At 37.8% G+C, this 20,888-nt stretch overlaps 1 protein-coding gene across 1 annotated transcript; it reads right to left on the bottom strand.

Annotated features, from left to right (window-relative positions):
- Positions 1 to 917: 917 nt before the first annotated feature.
- On the bottom strand, positions 918 to 18,943 carry LOC121356909 (brefeldin A-inhibited guanine nucleotide-exchange protein 1-like; the record flags this gene model as incomplete). Its single annotated transcript, XM_041473819.1, has 17 exons — positions 918 to 2,362; positions 3,100 to 3,217; positions 4,114 to 4,252; positions 4,735 to 4,903; positions 5,279 to 5,418; positions 6,200 to 6,329; positions 7,936 to 8,005; positions 12,081 to 12,219; positions 12,308 to 12,443; positions 13,524 to 13,653; positions 14,505 to 14,635; positions 15,274 to 15,434; positions 16,399 to 16,571; positions 16,732 to 16,883; positions 17,501 to 17,670; positions 17,759 to 17,799; positions 18,853 to 18,943. Coding segments are annotated over 17 exons (2,255 nt in total), but the record flags the coding sequence as incomplete, so codon positions are not given.
- Between the last annotated feature and the right edge of the window lie 1,945 nt (positions 18,944 to 20,888).

Here is a 20,888-nt window from a genome sequence, read left to right as displayed (position 1 = left end):
ATGGGACACATTACACTCACTGTAAAAATTATTACTGGTCACTGTCAGACAAAGACCTTAGGTCTGGCCTAACACAGCAGTTTAAGATTAAAACACAGCACAACAAACTGAACAAGTAAAATACTGCCCGAGGGGAAAGGCTACAATTAATTCAAATACCCTCAGTTCTACCCCTTCTGACTCTTGTAATTGCTATTTGGTTGTGCTCCACCCTAATTAACTTTGTGAGCAAACTCTGAACCACAGGTCATAGCATGTGGTTTTTTAAAATTCCCTTTTTTAAGCATTTTAGTTCCATTTTCTGGCTTTTCCCATAGCTATTTCACTGAACTGCTTACACTTATTTCTGGAGCCTGCTGTGAATGTCTGTGGCAGATACATTGGCCTGAAAGAGAGGAGACTCCCTCACACACCTTGCTCTTCACACTGCTCTGCTGTGCCAGTCAGTTTTGTGGGAACACACTGGAGAACAATCCAATTCCACTCTTACTAACAAAATTGAAGACGCTGACAAGGCTGAACTGGCTGATGTGTTCCAAGGCAGCAGAACTGCAATCCCAGCCCTTCCCTTCCCCCTTTATCCAGCAGCTGTTTGCTGTTTGTGTTTTAATCCCCAGAGAGCAAAGTGCAGCTTTGAGCTTCTATCTGTGCAGCACTGCAGGGTCCATCTGACCAGTTCATGTAGCTCTTTTATTCTCCTCCAGCCCTGCCCACCTTTTTTTGTTTTTTAATGTACCACTCCTTTTCCCCCTGTATTTGTCTCTAACAGTGAGAAGAGGCATCCCAGTTGACCAGAGGGCACCCAGCTTTCTGCTCCCAGGGCCTGGGGATTGCTCCTTTGAAACAAAAGCATGAGAGGCAAAGCAAACTGTAAAACAAGTAGCTGTGGATTAGACTGGTTTTCATTGCACTGATGAAAGAGTTCAAAAACTTTATTGACCTATAACCTGATTAGAATATGCCAGATGAGAACCAAATATTGTACAGAAAGTTGTACAGAATTTTTTTTTTACATAGAAAACTTTACATATCTGTACCATATACATTTTGTCCATCTGAAAAAAATTTCTACATCCATTGTAATACAGAATGCTTGACAATCTCGTCTGTTAACCATCAGAGCACAATTCACAGTATGAATACATTTCCAATAAATTTAACCATCCCCAAACCATGCCAGATTTGTTACTTGAATATATCCAACATTAAATTCTGTACATAAGAGTGAAATCTACATCAAACAAAAAACATCTGACAGCAGACACAACCTAGACTTGTTTGCAGTGATTCAAGTTCCAGTCCTTGAAGGATCATAATTTCAATGGCTCGTTATATTTAAAAGCCCTAAAACAAGTATATTACAGGTAGTTATGTCAGTCGTGATATTTCTACCGCTGTTCTTGACAAAAGTCAGCAACAATAACTTCTGGGCTACAATGAAACAAAACAAAACAAAACAAAAATAACAAAAAAAGGAAGAAAAAAAAATCACAACCCAAAAAAGAAACCCAAACTTCTAGTGCATTTGGTAAACAAGGAAGAGTTATGGGCTTTCAACAAATCAGTATTAAAGAAATAAAATAATTTGGGAAGAACTGTATAGTGTTAAAGAGTTTATATTACAGATCTGCATCTCTGTACATTTTCACAGAAGGATGATTACCAATGTCTCAGACAGCCTGAGTGTGCAAAAATCTTAGAATATCAGACATAGTTGCTAAATATTTTTTTCCATGAACAATAATCTCCATTTTCTTTTCACTATAAACATTTTATCCTTCAAAATACAGCTCTCCTGAGTTGTACTTCTCGCAGAAGCTCAAACCTTTACATATATATGTTTCTTTGGGTACATTTCACTTTCACACCCGCCATAAACATCTGTTGCTATGCTGCTGTCTAGGACAGTAAAGGACACTGCAGCCCGTGCTGACAAAGGGGACTGTGCTATAAACTGGCTCTGTGCTGAGCAGGAGCCAGGCAAGAGAAACTGATGAGAGAGAATCCGCCAGGAAAGAGAGGGACTGGAGTTTTGCAAGCCGTAATTACAGTTGGAAGCGTCTGTACCGTTAACCCTTGGATACACGTTGCCAGAGAAAGAAACCATTTATATGGAGATCCAGACAGAATGGCCCAGCTACCTGGTCCTTTTATTTAGCTGAGGAATATAAACTTGGAAAGAGAGCGTCACTATCTGCTAATGCTTGCTTATTCCAGGCTCTTGTTCTGGTGGTTGGGATATTTGGAAAACCACACCGATCCGCAGGAAAAACCTTCGCAAAACAGCCCGAAGCTCAGGAATAAGGTCAAACTGCATGATTTCACACAACAAAGGATAGTAGAATGAGGCATGGGCCTTGAACTGAGGAGAAAACAAACAAGAAAGAACTCTGTTATACATCGGTACACCTCAGACAGCACACTGCAAAACCAGAATTTTAAATACCCTCCCAAATGAGGGTGAGAAACCCACAAAGTGACAAGCAGAAACACCTTTACAACAGAAATCAGCAGTGCCAGAATAAGGCTAAGACAGCTCTGATATACTCTGACAGATGCTCACCAGCTATACAAAGCTCCTTACTAATGCTTATTCTCCAACAGGAAATATTTTTCTTTTATGAGCTTTTTTCTCGCAGTTGGCCTTTTTCATCACTTAATTATTTCAGCCAAGTGTTCTTAGAGGGGGATTAAACAAGGATTTATTTTCTGCAGAATTTCTTTGGAGAAGGTCAAGGTATACATATACCTGCAGCACTGGCAGCAGAAACAAGTTAATTCTTTGAATAAAATACCATCACTAATTGTCTTCCTCAGCAGGAGAGGGTAAAAACAATTTAACACACACTTCTAAAGGATTCCAGCATCTTTAAACTTCTCTGACACATTTTATTTTATCACTCACTGCACCTTCACAGTGAATTATTAGTGTCAGTATCTGTCAAGCGCAGTTTGAATGTATATTCCCTCAACACAAGAGTGTCTACAGAGCAGCAGGAGCTTTTAAAGTCAAGTCTGTAACTGTGTGTGATGAACCAGTCTGGAACTACTTCTTACCTGTATGTGGCATCTCAAACATCATTCCAAACAGTTACTTACCCTTTCATCACTTATCTTCAGGACTTTAGTCAAAAATAAGAGTAAAAGGTTAGTCCAGGCTTCCCGATGACTTTCTGATGTAAGAGTAAGGAAATAGCTCAGAGCCTCGCTGCAGACACTGGAGACAAAAGACACCAAAATAACAACAGACTTTTCCTTCCGAGGTCTACTGCAGAAAGAGAGCTTTGGCTTTGCAAATTCTGGCAGTGTAATGCCCTGGTGTAGAAAAGCATTGCTTTATGAAAGCTGCTCTAAGCCTGGTTAATGACAGAAAGCAGTGACCTTGTTCAATTCAAACCCAAAGTCCTAGGACTTCAGTAATAAATAAGCTGACCAAACGTGATTATACTGTCTGTGAATCTATTTGAAAAGTATCAAGTGCTCTTTGAGAGGTATGTGACAAAACGCTACGTGGGCTTTAAGAATATCTCATGTTGACGTAACCAGGCAGTTTTCAGCTCTGCTTCCTAGGCTGTCAGCCTTGAAGACTTAGCCTCAAGTGTTTCTGTTGAGGTTTAAAGCTCTCCCTTAGTCCAACAGTTGCTTGAAAACTTTATCAACAAAAAACATTCAGATCAATAACCAAAGAGCCAAAGGTCTCTGTATGCTCATAAGGCTGCTTAAGCCCAGTATCCATTTCTGAAAATGAGAATAAACAGTGACAGTTCCCTAAAACACCTGAGGTTAGTAAAAAACAGGGTTTAAGTGATAGCTGCTTTCCTTTTTAAAGAAGAGCCCCCACCTACCCACATGACAAAAAAAAAAAAAGGTGAAAAAATCTTTGTTCTCTCTGCAAAACATGTAATGAGAACAAGAAGGAGAGACAGCATCAGTAGCTGGAGGCACAGCACTCCCCAGACAACATAAAACTCTTAATATTAGCTGTGACCACTACACACCTGTGTTGGATCTAGAAGTTTACTGCAAACAGAGATGGTCTATCCTTTTAAATAACCCACCCCCTTTCTTTAGCATCAGAAATGACACAAACAGGCTCAGCTCCATGGGCCTTACTTCAGCAGTCTTTGCTGGACTTCCTCCCAGGCGCTGGTGCGGCTCTCGTCCATGTACATGCGGAACAGGATGCGCAGCCCACAGGCCAGGCTGCTCGTCTCCTGCTTCAGCAGGTTGGGCTTGGATTTGCCTTTGAAACCTACAGGAATTCCAAGCATCCATTTAGATTTTTGGTTCAGCTGACCTTCTTTCTTACCAGTCCCCCACTTCTCTTTCTAAGCATCTTCTGCACACAGACAAAAGAATCACCTCACGTAATTAATTTCTCATAATATTTATTACAATAGAGCAGTGATAAAAATTAACCTATTTATATGTGCCATAATTGTGTTTGGCATCCATTTTTAGCATCAGCTTACAAGTGGCTGTGAAACCTGTGTTTGTGCCTGCAGTTTCCAAGCATGGGACTCACACCTACAGCCAAGAATCAGCGTGGCAGCTGTACCTCAGTGAAACCTTAAATTTTAGCAATACCAGAGGTATTTGCACCTCCATAGTTTATGAATCCTACGCTTGTAGAGCTAAAGCTTCAACTTTTACATTTGGTATGGAAGTACTTCTGACCTATTTTTGGGTCAATTCACACTGTCACAAAGTATTTCTTCAAGGGGACTGACTCACCTGCTTTCCAGAGAGCAGTTCTTTGTTCATTGTTTGAATTAAATGCTTTAGCAAATCTGTGAGATTCTAGCAGACAATCGAGAAGTTTGAAAAGCTGCTGCGATGTTAGGAAACGATACATCCCTTGATCCTGTGTATCCACATGGACATCAAAGTCTACTGCATCTCTCTATTGGAAAAAAAGGAAGAAAAATATTTGACGTAAAAATTCACAACTGTTTTCAGCAAGCTCCTGTGATAACTCAATCCTACCCTGTTTACATCTGTATTTGCACTTAAACTTAACGCTGTATTAAAGGCTGTATCCACATCCCAGTTACATAAATCCCTTTGAGCAATACATGTTTTATTCTCCACAGTGCTGCCTTGGCACAGCAAATGCAATTTAACGGAAGTTGTAAAAGATGTCAACAGTCCAATGGAAATTCCCAAACGCATGTAAAAATTGTAAATTAGCAGATGCTACAGGAGTTCAAGAAACTTTACCTTAAAGTCTTTGAAGGAAAAGGTGTTAGAAATAGAGGTACCTATCAGTTCCACTTACTTGTGCTGCTGCTAGATTCTCTGCATCCTCTTTTTTGCTAGTTGCTGGGAAGAACACAATGTTGTCGATCGTCTGAATGAGTTCCAGCTGTACAACACATTTGATCAAAAGAGCAGCAAATAACTTCTGTTCTGGAAATTCTGTAAAGGAAAGAAAATTACTTGTTAACAAAAGAACTTTTCTGAGCTGTTTTGAGGGCATGTTGAAGAACAGTTTAACTTCAAGCACATGTGTAACCCAAACCTGGAATCCACCTGTTGGAATTACTAACACCAGGACAGATCATCATGTTACCAGTTTGAACTTCTTAAAAAACTGTTTCCTGAAGTTGTCTGTGATACATTGGATCAACCTGGTTCAGTGTTACCTAAAAATCACCAAAATGAGTGACGTGGACCTTCAGTGCTATAGCAAGAGCCAGAGGTTGTTCCCAGGCAGGAGGCTTAGCACAGCTTTGGCATCACGCTTGTTTGCAGCTGTGGCAAGTACTAATGTACCACATGACCATTTTAAGCAATGAAACAAAGCTGCAGAAGGATCTTAAATAAGGGTTTGATACACTCTCTTCTAATCATATACAGAATTCTTTTTCAGCTACTGCTTCTGTTGCATTTTGCACTGAAAAATCTCTGCTCCTAAGAAAAGAAATCTCACAGAGCACTGTAAGAAGACTATTTAAATATTTTGCTTTGGTTAAAAAGCCTAGAAGCTTGCAGTTGAACTCAGATTTTTAAAACACAGGCAAAAAATGCGGACCCACAGGAGTCCAAGAGAATTCTGTCATACTACATGAAGACAAAAATGTGATTTCTTCACATCATATTTCTGAAGTCACAGCTGGGACTGCAACTAATATATCAAACATCTAGTACACACTACTCTACACAGACACCAGATGCCACAGCCCTGCGGAACACGTACTTGCTGCTGGCCTGGCTTTACTCGCTTCTTCCGCTACCGTGGCCCCTGTGCTGGGCTGATATGGGCGTCCATCTGAAGATCGAGGCTGGATGGAGTCATGGATATCCACTGACTTCTGGGAGATTGTATCCTGAAAAGAAAGAAAAAAATTAAGTAACTAACTTAGAGAAAACTTCCGGTTATTGGTAATAGTGCTGTGCTCTTCAGAGCTGAAGACATTTGCTGTTTCAACACTGCACTTTCATTCTCTTCAGTCATATTTGCTATGAGCATTCATGAAAGATGTACCAGAAAGATGAGCAACTAAAAAACAACTGAAAATTTAACAAGTAACAAATACTTAAGTGCACAGAAAAGGCAATGAGCAGCATTTTTCAGATAGGTTTTTGTACTCCCTCCAAGCTTTTCTCCTATCACCCAAGAGCTACTACAGCTTTTACAAGATCAAGAGTAGGAGGTTTACTGGCAGGTTCCTGTAAAGAACACCTCAGCTTCTTATATCAGTAGATAACCAAAGTTTTCATCTCTACTAAGTAAAAATATATATTTTACTAGGTATCATGTCTACTGATAGCAAAACACTCCATCATATTTGAGCAACCTAAAGAAAAATGAGATGAAATTATCCAAAGCCTGCAAAGATTCCATCCTACTAAATGAGACAGCCAAAAATATTTTTCCTTTAGTATAATTTATTTCACCACTCATTTATTTCATTATTTATAAATTTATTAAGTTCTGTTAATTCTGAAGTTGCAAAATATCTTTCTACACTGAAGACAAAAATAATTTTTAAAAACATTAATGTTAAACTATTTCAAAGGGAATAGATCTTTCCATTTACTCAGGACTAAGATATTTATTTGCCATTTACACATGCTATTATATTTGATAAATGGATCAAAAGCATAGCCAATATGTTTAGATCAAACCATATAAATGAGTCACGGTACAGCACAAAGGTACAATACCCATGTAATGAAAACTGGCCTTCACAAACATTTGTTCTGTTTAAGCTGAATTATGGTAACACTTCATAAAGATAAATGGAGGGAGTCAGGCTCTCTCAGTAAAGCTCATTTGGGACCATTATCCTTGAGCAACTTGTATCAAGTGCTTCATTAATCTATAAAAAACTTTATGGAGCAATCTTGTGAGAATGTCCAAAAGCTAAACTAATTCTCATCAGTAGCAAAGCAGCTACAGGAGCTGTCACTTGCAGGCAAATCCAGACTTCACATCAGTTTGTTCAATCAACACTAAGAAATCTGATGGTTATACAAATTTTCTATTTTAAATAGATATTTAAGGTCTTATTACAAGAGAAAATTTGGAGGCAAAAAAAGTCAATCTGTCAATCTATCCCTCTTCAGCAGTTTCTCTTTTTTCCAGTATATCAAAATGAAAGAAAACCATGACCCAAACCACAAAAAATCCGAAGCTCAAATACAGTATTAGAGAAACCTGCCAGACACAGGACATTACCTAAAACAAACACTACCTACAGCCAATTTATGGAAGTCATCTTTGCTGCAAACAAACACATACTTTTTTATCAATTAATTCCTTGCCATATTTAAACATTAAATAGTACTTGAGCGGGAAAAATAATACATAAATCAAAACTGAAAAATGTATTTAAACCAAGCATATTTTTCGCCTATTCTACATCACAACACATTTGTACTGAGCTCTTGCAATCTTAAATTATTGTTTTATTTATTTCAGCAGCTTACCAGTTTTTCTTTTCCATCAGAGGGAGAGCCAGAGCAGAACTCCCCAGCGACTGGTCGCCAAGTCAGCAGCCTTGAAAACATAACACCAGTCCCAAATTTACTATGTTTCAAATATAAATCAGAACCAACACTCTAAAAAGTTCCCTGCAAGATGGTGTGGGTTTTTTGCATTAATTTTAATTCTAAGTGCACTTTATTTTTTCATCTATGTTTAATAGTCTAAGTACTGTGTTTGTTGAACTTCAACATTTCTGCCAACTACCTTGGATATGGACAAGTGGACTGTATTGAGGTGGATTAGCTTTTCTCAGAAATACTGGATTTGTCTTAAGGCAGTGTTTTAGTGCCATTAGTGGCCCTCTTCTCCCACACTGCCTTAAGCCTGACCTAGAATAAGGAATGAATCTACTCCAGAAGAAATCACACAAACATTTGCATTCTCTGTCTGGGGTATATTCCAGGATTATGTTTCTAATTCCACTTAAAAATTCACCTCTTCCACTCAGGATTCATTGCTGTTAGAGGTATCAAATCACTGACAGTATTTCTGATCTCTTCCCCACTGATTTCCTACAAGACACTGCTGTCTTGAGGATCTTAACCTTAGCATTAAAAAATTTCTACACTAATTGTAACTTACTGAGCCTGACTGTGCCTGCCAAGAATTGAGGGAAATTGGATTAAATAACCTAAGTTGTCCCATCATTTCTTGTTCTATCCAATTTACTGCTGCAAAGTAAGATTTGGGTTACTTGTCATTGCCATGATCTCAAACTCTAGTCTCAATCTGCATGAGGTAACACATACTGGACATTTGTATCTGCATTTCCTAAGGGAGAGCTTTTACAACAAGTTAAGCATCTTAAGTGAATATACCACTGATCTCCAGAAAACTGAATACTGGATAACAAAAAAGAAAAATTGGAGATAAGAAAAGATAAAATCTTGAGGCAGGTCATAAGGCAACAAATAAAGTAGAACAGAGAACTGAATTGATTCTTGAAAGCTGCAAGAACATAAACTGAGGCATTGGGATAATGAGCCATTGTGAGCCGGTAGAGGCCAGCCCATCATAATTTACACAAGGAACCAATTCTAACTCTCGAATTTTTTGAAGACAAGAGGACACTCACACTGGATTTCTCAGCAACAGAAAGCCAAGACTTGCCCTCATGAAGCTTCAGAAAATTTAAATTAACAAAAAAATATAAAGAAGAGAAATTAAACTAAAAGAAAAATTAAAGAAACTATTAAAATAAGCAAAAATCAATAGGCTGGATGAGCAAACAGTGAGGTGGATTGAAAATTGACTGAATATCTAAGCCAAGAGGACGGTGATTAGGTGCACAGAATCTAGCTGGAGGCCAGTGGTACTTCCCAGGGATCAATACTGGGCCCAATCTGTCCATCCTAATGACCTGGGTGATGGGGCAGAGAGGACCCTCAGGAAGCTGGATGACACGAAAGTAGGAGGAGTGGCTGATACACCAGAGCGTCATGCTGCTATCCAGAGGGACCTCCACAGGCTGGAGAAATGGGCTGATGGGAACCTTGTCCAGTTCAGTGAGGGAAGAACAAAGTTCTCCACCTGGAGAGGAACGAGGCCACGCCCCAGGACGTGCTGGGGGCTGCCCAGCTGGGAAGCAGCTTGGCCCTCAGAGAAGGCCCTGGGGATCCTGCTGGACACCAGGATGAGTGAGCAGGGTGCTCTTGCTGCAGAGAAAGCAATGTCTGTCCTGGGCTGTGTGAGGAGAGCTGCCAGCAGGTGGGAAGGGGACCCTGCTCAGCACCATGGCCAGTCCTCGGCTCCCCCGTTTCAGAGACATGGACCTACCGGAGAAAACTCTGCAAAAAGCCACAAAGGTGAAGAAGGAACCAGAACATCTCTCCCATGAGGAGAGTCTGAGACAACAGGGACTGTCCAGCCTGGAGTAGAAAAGGCTCAGGACATCTCATCAACATACTATAAATATCTGAAATGTGGGGGCAAAGCAGAGCCAGGCTTTTTCCAGTGATTCACAAAGCCAGGACCAGAGGCAATGGCAAAAACACAGGAAGTTCCCTAGGAGCATAAGGAAACACTTTTTCACTGTGAGGGTGATCAAACACAAGGCAGAGGCTGCCCAGAAAGGCTGTGGAGCTTCCCTCCTTGGAGATATTTGAAAGTCAGGACATGGTCCTGGGAAAAGTGCTCTGGGGTGGCCATGCCTAAGCACAGGAGTTGGGTCACCAAACCTCCAGAGCCCTTTCCAACTTCAGCCATTCTGTGTCCTTCTGTGTTGTATCTTCAGCTATCAACACCTCAGTGATCTGCAGAACCTTGGCATCAGCATGGTTTGTGGTTTTCTAGTAACTGATCCTTGCAGAAATTGGTAGCTGAGTAAATACTATAGTACATTTTCCAAACAAGGAAATATGATCCACTCTCTTTGCAAAAAAGTAGCTTGCCAAGAAGCAGCAGAGGCTGATACTGCAACTAAGAACTCTGCAGCCAATGTTGCAGCTCTTAAATTAGAGAAGCTCCACAACACCTGGAAGATATTTCACATGAATGCTAAAAAAGAACAAATGTAACTCCATCTGATCAGACTAATAAGAACTTCTGCCAGAAGATACTTTACACTCCAGAGACTTGCAGCCTCTGACTATTTGAAGACAACTGGCAATAAAGCACTTGCCCATGAAGTTTTCATATATACCACCGTGTGATTTGTCTGTCTTCATTTCAACATTAACTACTGTGTTACTTCTAGGCATAGAAAAACAAAGGTAAAGAGATCATTTGCCTCCTAGGACTCAGAAACAGAAGGAAAAAAAGATGAGTACCCTCACATAAAATCAAAATAAGACTACAAAGGTTGAGAACCTCCCAGATTTTAAGAAGGAATAATATAATGAAGTTCTCAAAAGATGGTACAGAAAAATTAAAAGAGAAATAAAGAGAAAGTAAAAGGAAGGAGTTGGATACTCTCCCAAGGAAAAGAACCCATTTGAGAAGCAGAAGGGCCTCAACATCAAAGCAAATAATGCACATATTTCAAATTAGATATAACTAAAGGCAACAGGAATATTCTGAATGTCTAAATATTAAGCTATCCAAACTGCTGCTCTAGAAAGGTTTCTAATATTCAATTATAAGAATACACAGAAATTTAAGTTTTGATCATAAGCTGAAACCAAAGCAAATGTTCTGCTAGTGAACATTAACTTCAAAATCTTTCCAAGTACAGGCCATAAGAAGTTAGGGTTAATCCAGCTGGACTTCCACATCCAGAGATGTGGCTTACAATTTTATTTTTGGCAGTTATCAAAATGCAGTAGTATCTTGATAGATCTCAAATATTTCAGCTTCATTTTACACTTATTTTTTGATGGAATTAATTTATACCTACTTACTTTAAAAAGAAAAAGGTGAGGTAGTGACAGATTTTATCTTTTAATGTATGAATGAAGCTCTCTTACAGTGCTATCTGATTTACAACTCTAAAAATAAGGAAAGACTGACATGCAGAACGTTCCTTTTGCTTCAGTTTTCTTCAGGCCTGAAGTAGGTCCCAGAAGCAAAGAGTATGAACTGGATGAAGCACAGCACTCAGATTGCTGCAGCCTTACTCCAAGAAACCTCACACAGAGTCATTATATGAATGGAAAGAATTACCAAATATCCAAGATAATTTTCACAAAAATATTAAGATTCATAGGAACATATGATGGAAATTAACCATCAACCACAGAGACTTAAATCTGTAAGACTGTTGCAGTATTTTAGTATTTTATGGCAAATGCTCTGCATGTAATTACAAACAGCAAAGCCTGCATCTTCTATTACAAAAAAGAAAATAACAAAAAAACCAGATAGGACTTCTCCAAAAATCCAAGACCTTAAAACTGATTCATGTTACATTCTGGGGGTTGTTGGAGAGTTTTTTCTTATGTCCTATACAGTATTTTAGTTTTTAACACTTCATCATTAACAATACAGAAGAATACCTACACCTAATTTATCATCATGTTGCAAGTAAGTCTGTTTCTCTTTAGTCCACACTTAACAGTTTTTTGTTCACCCCACCTATATCTAAGAGTTTGAAATGAGTAAATAATCTAGTTAAACTATTTTACAAAGTATAAATAATAAGTTGTCTTACGCATGAGGGATTGTAGTTTTGAAAATATCCAGCATGCAAGTGCAAGTTTTATCCCAGATTTCTAGGGTAAACTTTTCACCATTAAGGATGACAACATTCTCCAAACAGTTTGTACCAGATCGTGCCAGTTGTTCATTGTCTGTAAGAGACAAACAGGGTATTTGTTAATTCAGATTCAAGAGAGTAAAATGTTAACATTGTTTTAATATAATTTGTACAGTTCCTACCTTGCTGCACACACCAGTACAGCTGTGCAAATATATCATCCAAAAGAACATCACTAAGTACTTCTAAATACTGTGTAAATACATCACAGATTGCATAAAGTGCATGGTTACAAGTAGTTGTCATCCATTCAGCTTTCTAGGAGTCAAAAAAAAGAAGAGTTACAACCTGAAGGTGAAACTTCTGGACAAACATTTGTATTTACTCCATTTGCTTTATAGTGACATGAAATTCATTTCTGTATCTCAAAACATTAAAATTTGGAGCCTTAATTCCAGCTTTGCTAACTAGCAGGTTTAAAAAGAACTACAGAACAGACAAACAACTGTCTTAATATCCAATCCTAGCTCAATGATTTAAAACCAAGCTAAAGCTGTGTTTAAGCATTTTCCAGGGGAATGCTTTGCTAACTCGCAGGTTTAAAAAGAACTACAAGAACAAACAACTGCCTTAGTGTCCAATTCTAGCTTAATGATTTAAAACCAAGCTAAAGCTGTGTTTAAGCATTTTCCAAGGAGAAAAAAAATTAATGAAGTGAGACATGTCCTACTACAAATAGCCAGACAAAGCCTCCCAAACAATTGACAATTTTGATCTAACTTCTAATACCAATAATTTACACATTAGTTACATTTTAAAGCCCATTTCAGTTTTTCAGAGCAGTACCTGGTTCTGGTTTGGCAGATCAAAACCCGAATGGCTGGTCAAAAGCGTGCAATGACAGCACAGTGCTGTTTTGGATGGCTTATGTTTGCTTGTGGGCTGTTTACGGGGTTTTTAGTTTCAGTTTGCCTGAGGAGTTTTTTTTGCCTTGTCATCAAAAATTTTGAAGTAACAGAACTTACTTCTCCTAATTGTGACTTTACTGCTGACTACAATGCTCACTCAAGTGAGCATGTTGCGTGTCTCAGATTCCAAACATCACACATAAAAGCTACAGTTCTTCTCACAAACCCTAGATACATTGCATTTTATGCTATTCTTCTGCTGTTCCTAGTGTAAACTACTAGGTATTTTACACATATGCCTTTAAAAAATGAAAAAAGTGACAACACCTGCCAACAGAATGCCATTAAAACAAACAAAACAAGGCTACTAGAACCACAGGTCACCATCCAAGTTTTGAGGTTTACCCTACATTACTTGACGAAGTTATATTACAGGTTTTCTACTGTAAATGTAGTTCTCATGTAAATTATCTTCCTCCACTTTTATCACCTCAGTCTGCTGTTCTGGCAGTTTCATGTTGTCAAATATCCTGAAGACAATCCGAAACAAATCTTGCCACCAGTGTTTTTCATAAGTATGGCCATATGTCTTCATTATTTCAAACATTACTGTTAAGCCCCTGAAATGAAAAAAGAACAACTTATACCAAGAGTTACAGAAAGACATGAACAAGACCAAGTAAGTACAACTAGAGCAGCAATAACAAACTCAAATACTGTTGAGAACATTATACATACACATGAGTACACAAAATATAGGTAGAAAATCAGCTTGTAAAAAAGCACTTTATAGTTGCAGGCAATAGCCAAAAATAGTTTTGAGAGCTGTGGTAAATTAAAATTAAAATAGTAAATCAACTCTTTTACCAAGGGCCACAAAATTTAACAAACAAATATTTTGTTTATTAATTTCCAGTTTAAAAAGTACAAAAGTCTAGAAATCATTATTAACCTTCACCAGCTATAAAGGGAGTCCAGATGCACAGCACCCATGCCAACGTGTAAATTTAAAGTTATTTGTGTGCAACCCCTCATATTTCACATCAGAACTGTAACTGAATAAACTTTACAAGGGAAAATCATATTCCAAGAAAACAAGCAAGTTTTAAATGAAATCAGAGTGCAGCTTTGCTTTTTTTAACCATTTCTGCTATCCTCAACCACTTAATGAATCATGGTATAAAACGAGTTTTAAAATCCCCAAGGTAAGTGGGATAAGACAGAATGCAATCACAACTACATAACTTTGTTGTTTATTATAACAGAAAATCAAAATTTCAGTTGTACAGAACACAGACTTAATTTCCATATTCCAGTGACTATTTAAAAAGGTGTTTGTTGTTTCCACGGTGGTATCACCCAAATTAAATACATAAGTCATTTTACAGTGATTACATTTACCAAGAGTTGGTTTTGTTTCAAAATATAAAGTAAGCCTTTTAAAATTTGAATTACAAATACTGATTGTTACCTGGTTCTTACATCTAATTTGCATCTATTGATGATACAGGACAACTCAAAGAGAATTGGGAACCATCCTCGCACCCACACTCTGTCTTCAGGAGCTACATTCATATCATCACTTGTGTATTCCTTGAATGCCTTCAGAAGGAAACAGAGTTACACAGTCACAGAAGTTAGAGTCTTCAAAATAAAAAACAATTTGGACTGTAAGCAACAATCTCTCCTGCAAGAGTATTACACCCTGATACCTCATGAGTTGGCAATCAAAACAGTAACACTGGGAAAGTGAAGTGTTTTTCCAACTAATGCTTAGTTTATTATGATGAATAAAGTTAAAAAAATAAACAAGATTACACATTCAAGTGCACCAGTTTTTGCTTGCAGTTCAGTGTGAGTCTCTTGTTCTCATTTTTTTATAGAGACAGCTCTGAAAGTGAGGACCTAACCATAACATTTTGAGGATATCAAGTATTTTTGGTTATCCATTTCTTCACATTTCCCTGCAGAGAGCAGATCCTGAGATATGCTGATTTCCAACAGCTCTCAGAAATGCGAGTCACCAGCTGAACAACTGGGTGGTAGGGATGGGCAAAGGAGAATGAAAGAAGAATAGAAAAACCACTGATAGTTTCAAAGCCTGTGGCATGTTAAACTCAATTGTTTCTGAATAAAATACATTTCTCATTAATCCATGAAACTTGGAGGGAAGCCAGTAAGTTTAGCATAACTATTTTTCTTTATAAAAGCACTTGTAATTTACTTAACACAGACTATACCTGAGGCCTGTCGGACACATATTTTGCACAGTGGCGAATGAGGCGGATCGCTTCCATACTGGTATCTGGAAATGCTGCATTGCAGGCAAATTCAGACAAGCACTTCACTGCATCCTGGAAAGAATCTATGGTTGCTGGGAAGTGTTTTTCAAACACAATTGCTGAGAGAAAAGTGTGAACAGGAGAAAAAAAAAGTGTCATGCTTTAAAATCTATTAATTCTAATATGAACTGTCTGTAACAGAAGTCATGAGAGACTGGTTCATTGATTGGTACTGTCAAATGCCTGAGATGAAAGAAAAACTAAAGAAAAAGAAGTAATAAAAAAAAATTCCCAGAGGGCATTTAATTTTGACAGTGAGTATTTAAAATAAATGAAGGTAGCACCTGGACTAAAGCAGGGAAATGTAGCAGTTAAGCAAGGCTAGAGCAATAGGCTTAGTGTTTAACACTAGTCTGTGTCACCACAGCTTAAGAGGGACACATGAAGTTTGGAGCTCCATCTACTAATGGACCTCCTCCCCAGCAACATGTTGCCTTGTTTTTAAATAGCTGCCTTTGAAGAAAAAAAAAGTGCTTCATCGAAGATGAAACAGTTTTATTAACTTGCAGACGTTCAGACAGAATAACGAGATCCCTTAAAGCCTGGGATCTAGATTAGAACAGAGAGAGAAAAAAGAAGTTATCATAGTGGCCCCCTAGATCAGCACTTTCTCCTAAACAGGCTGTACACAAGCACAATTCAGAATAACAGAGAAAGATAAGCAAACAACATATTAGTAAAATATGTACATATTTTTCTTTTTTCCTAGGTGAAACCCCAGAATACTTCACTTAAATAAAAATGTACACATCAAATAGAATTTTCTAAGGCCTAATTTATTTTACGACAGAATGCAACAAACAGACAAGTTTTTTTAAAAAGGCAAAAAGAAAACCAGTGAACTCTAATCTTATTGAATGACTTTGGTAAGCATTTTCCCAGAGAACTGACTGGAAAGTGTAAATCATTGGTTCCAAGACATGAAACAGGTTCTACTATGCAGGCTGCGAGTCCACAGACAAAGCTTCTTGGACTCTGGAGTGACACTGGCTTCCATGATGTCTGAATGTTGTTCATACTCACTGACAATGTGTCCTGTAGTCTGGAATGCCAGTTCCACTATACTTTCATCCTGATCTGAGGCTGCCAGATGAAACACTGAAAAAATGTTTTTCCAGCCAGAACGAATGTTAGCAGCCTGGGAATTCACCATCTGTGCAATACACCGTACAACCATGTCTCGAATAGTAGGAGACCTAAATTAGGATAATAAACAATTTTTTAAAAACTAAACTACATAATCAATTAGAATAGTATAATTCTCTAATGACCGATTTTACAAAAGCAATCTGAAACATTGATTGCAGAAGTTGATGCTTGTGATCCCAGGCAATTCGGTTAACTGTATGTTATTACCTGTTTCTCTTCATGATATGTTCAAATGGTCTTAGGAAGTCCTTCTGGAATCGGAAATTAGCAAGTTCTCCTTTTTCCAAGAACTTCATTGACAATTGCCTTAATGAGTCTACTGCAAAAATAGCTACATCTTCATTGGGATTGCAGCCAACCTGAGAACGCAGAATAGAAATGCAGAGTAAGCTTGCATCAGAATTCATATGGATTCAGCACAAGCTGCCTTTACAGTTGATAACAGAGAACTAAGCAGTACTGAAAAATTAATGAAATTAAACAGAAGTCAATTCCAGAAACCACACTGTTTATGCAATTCAATAATCCCTAATTCCAGCTATTTTCTATGTTAAATAATCTGGCATTTAAAACCTCCTAAAAATAAACAATCATCTAAAAAAGACTTCAATAGCTATATTAAAAACACATGTCAAACATTCATTTGATAGAGTCAATTTAGACTTGAAGACATTCTCTTAAACCAAGCATCATGAAACACCCCCAAAAATTACAGCAAAAAACTAACAGCAGCCAGTTTACCATGACTCAGGTCATGGTGAATAACTTAATGTATATTTTTGTTTTTATGTTTATTATACTGTGTACCTCTGCCTTCTCACAGGTCTTTCCAGCTTGACAATTTTTGTTAGTTTAAGCTTACAGAGAAGGACAGAAAAACCACTACGATTCATATAAGCATGATTTTCCAATAAATCTCAAAATAATCTGTATCAATAACTGAAGGAGTATGCACTATAAGCATTAACAGGGATACCTTATTAAAATGATCACCAATAACTTCCCAGATCCTAGACCACTGTAACCGTATCCGGCCCATGTTGTAATAAGAAATCTCTACTATCTTCTGCAGACTAAACATTCGAGGGTGGGTAGCAGACAGCAGCTCATCCATAGACACAGCACAAAGCCAGCGAACGAAATCCACTGTTAAATGACCACAGATTTTAATGCAATATTTTTCCAAGGTTTAGTTTACAGGGGTGGGGAGGGGTAGGGAAGAGATGAAACCTACCAATAGCATTTCCATCCAACCTTGTAGATCCCGTAAATATTCTGTAAAGTGCAATTAAAGACATGTTAAAATTTCGTAAGAAAAGCATCTGTTAAATGTATTCAAGCTTCCTTGTCTTATTATTCTTAATATATAGACAGTCTCTGATTACTTTTATTTATTAAACAACAATTAGTTTTTCACAATTGTAAAGACACAGTGTGAATACGGTCAGCTTTTATCATCCCTGATTGAAATACAAACTCAAATGCGTCCAGAGTGCATAATATGCATCTGCCATGAAAAGTAGATATTTGAAACACTTCCCATTATGAAGCAGGGAGGGACACTGCAAACCTAAACAGCTATGGCATGTTTTACATCAAGCTTCCAGTGCACTTGATGTAATATTACTGCAAGACTTTTCATCAATCTTGCTGCCTGTACTTCAATCACAGAAATATTTTGAAGCCTTCAAAATGATACCTCTTCACCAATTTTGACAACCATTAAGAAAATTCTATGTTCTGATTTCTTAGATGCTGAACAAGCAAGATCCATGAACACCAGTCTGATCACTTCTGTATGATATAAACAGAGAATGTTCATAATATGTATTCTGCCTAGCCAAATCCAGTTAAAATAAATGTGATTCATAGAACGGAAGACTGGAATAATAATTTTGGTCATTTCAGACAATATCTACATAACCTAGAGGAAAGCAGGGAGTCAGTAATTACATTTAGGAGAAAAAGAGTCAGACAATAATGCCCTCAGTACTAAGGCAAAATGAGATTTGTAATCTGTTACTATATACAGCAAATCAAGATTCAGCAGATACTACAGCAGACTCCATCCTGTAAGTCTTCTGCAGTAATTTTTTTTTATCAGTAAAAAAGCTTCTTGTCTAATCTTTGCCCTACTCCTTCTTGCACAAACACCCATGATGCAAAAAAAATCCATCCCTCCACAACTGAAAAGCGCTTTTCTATGGTAGTTTTTATGTAGGCTTTTTCCAAATAAATTTATAAATTAGTAAGGTCTTTTTCTTAACAGAGGGTATTCAAATACTGCCTGAAAAACTTCAGGTGGCAACAAGAAATTTAATACAGTACCTGTCTACAGCAACAACAACACTTTGGGAGCTAGTTTCACCAATGGACTCCTGAATACTTGCTATCTGCTTCCAATCCACGTTTCCACCAACTACAAAAAAATTGAAAAATGGGTAAGAAAGAATACAGAATGGGTTGGGAAGAAAGAGGAATAAAAGTTGTGCCACTACCACTATAATTAAATGTCTTTTTAATTCACAAAAAAGAGAAGCACATTATGAATTTACCTTGCATGAGCTGGCCATCTCAGTGAACAGTTGCATGTTGGTGTAAGTCCTAATTATCCTAATTACCTAATTATTATATCTCTATCCATGTATAAATTATATCAGTCCCCCAAAATGGTCCACATTTGGAGCAGCAGATAGAAGTGAAAAAATAAAACCCACAAGAATCATCTTTTTTTCCCTCAATTTTTCACTGAAACTTTAGTAATCTTGCCACTTAGAACACATAACATATGACATAATACAGCTTAGAATTCTTCCACACTTAATTAGCATCAAGTGAGTAAATCCAGCCCAAAAGATTTTATTTCTTATCATTCAGAAAGAAGAGCTTCCACCAAAATTCCATCTTTAAGCTACATCTCAATTACAGCAAAATTATCACCCAAAAATAGTGAGAAATATCTATAAATAAAACCAGCAATTATTTATTTTGGAGGCTTGAAACTGCAACTCACATCTGGGAAAGCTCATATGAAGAAACCGCTAAAAATTCAGATTTTTTTCTCACTGCAAAGTTAGCAATCTCCAAACTCCTCTTGAACCACCATCAAAAAAAGAGCAGGAATCTTGCAATCACTTTGGGTAATTCCACATACCCTGTTTACAGGTTTGGGGTTTTTTTAAGCAATATAGAAAAGAACAAAAGACTGAAAGAAGGCAAGTAGTTCTCATCTCAGAGGTTTGCTGAGAGAAAAACTTCTCTTGTTTCAGCCTGCCTCAGAGTCTTGATGTGTTCCATCCCCACTTGGAGGTGGCTGGAGATGACTGTCTGTCAAATCCACATAACCTGACCTACATGAAGTACTTTTCTAGGGCATTTATGGAACAACTTTCCTGTACATACAGATGCAACCTCATGCTAGTATCTCAGCAATGTATAATACCACTGGGTTTGATCAAGACTTCTCCTGTAAGCACACAAGCTGCCAGTGTCAATTAGCTCGAATCTTGGTAATGAGCCAGCTAAGAAACAAGAAATGAGCAGCAGAGTGTGAAGAGAATTTGAAGGGCTATTTCCAAGGAGTCAGAGCCTCAACCAGCTTTACCACCTTACATGAGAATTCCTTGTTATCACAGGATTTGTAACTGAATGCTTGAAAACCTGAACAGACAGCAGACTTACACTCTAACAGTTGTGAAATCTTTTACAATCAAACATAGGAGTCAGCTAGGTAACTCTACTTTACAAAAAAGAGATTTCTCAGATTTCCCCTCTCCAAAATTGGATTTCTGGGTGCCCAGGAGGTACACTTTGGCTATGACCTACTCACAGCAGCAGGTTTTGTCTTCCAACTTTGTGAACAGAAACTGACATAAAAGAAATGTGAATTTCACAATTACAACTCCAAGTAAGGCAACATTCCTACCAAAGGAGCAACAGATTAGATGCTTATTCATTCATTTTTACAACCCCCATGCTTGTGACGTTTTGAATTTCCAAGTACAACAAAAAAAAGGGTCACAACAGGAAGGTAATACAAGAGATAAAGACATTTGGTTGCAGATGCCTGAACAGCCACAACTGAATCATTGCTGAGGCAGTAAATGAGCAAAGGAGCTTTTGGGTCTGGTTTTGTTGATCTTTGGGTTTTTTTTTTGCTTTTCTTTTTTTTTTTTCCAAAAAAACACATTAACTTCATCAAGAAGAGTGAGTGCTGCTGCTTATCCACAGCTGATTTTGCAAGTAGGTCTGAAAGATGGAGCTTCTGTGTCACCAGACTGCAACTTGACTCACTCTAAACAACTATTTTCCTATAAAATATGTGTCTGTGTATATGGATGTAGAGAGAAGTGTAGAGAGTATTG

This window comes from Pyrgilauda ruficollis, unplaced genomic scaffold (genome assembly GCF_017590135.1).
Source record: "Pyrgilauda ruficollis isolate IOZ18807 unplaced genomic scaffold, ASM1759013v1 scaffold30, whole genome shotgun sequence".
NCBI lineage: Eukaryota > Metazoa > Chordata > Aves > Passeriformes > Passeridae > Pyrgilauda > Pyrgilauda ruficollis.
The sequence above is the reverse complement of the archived record's forward strand: the minus strand, read 5'-3'. Positions and strand labels throughout refer to the sequence as shown.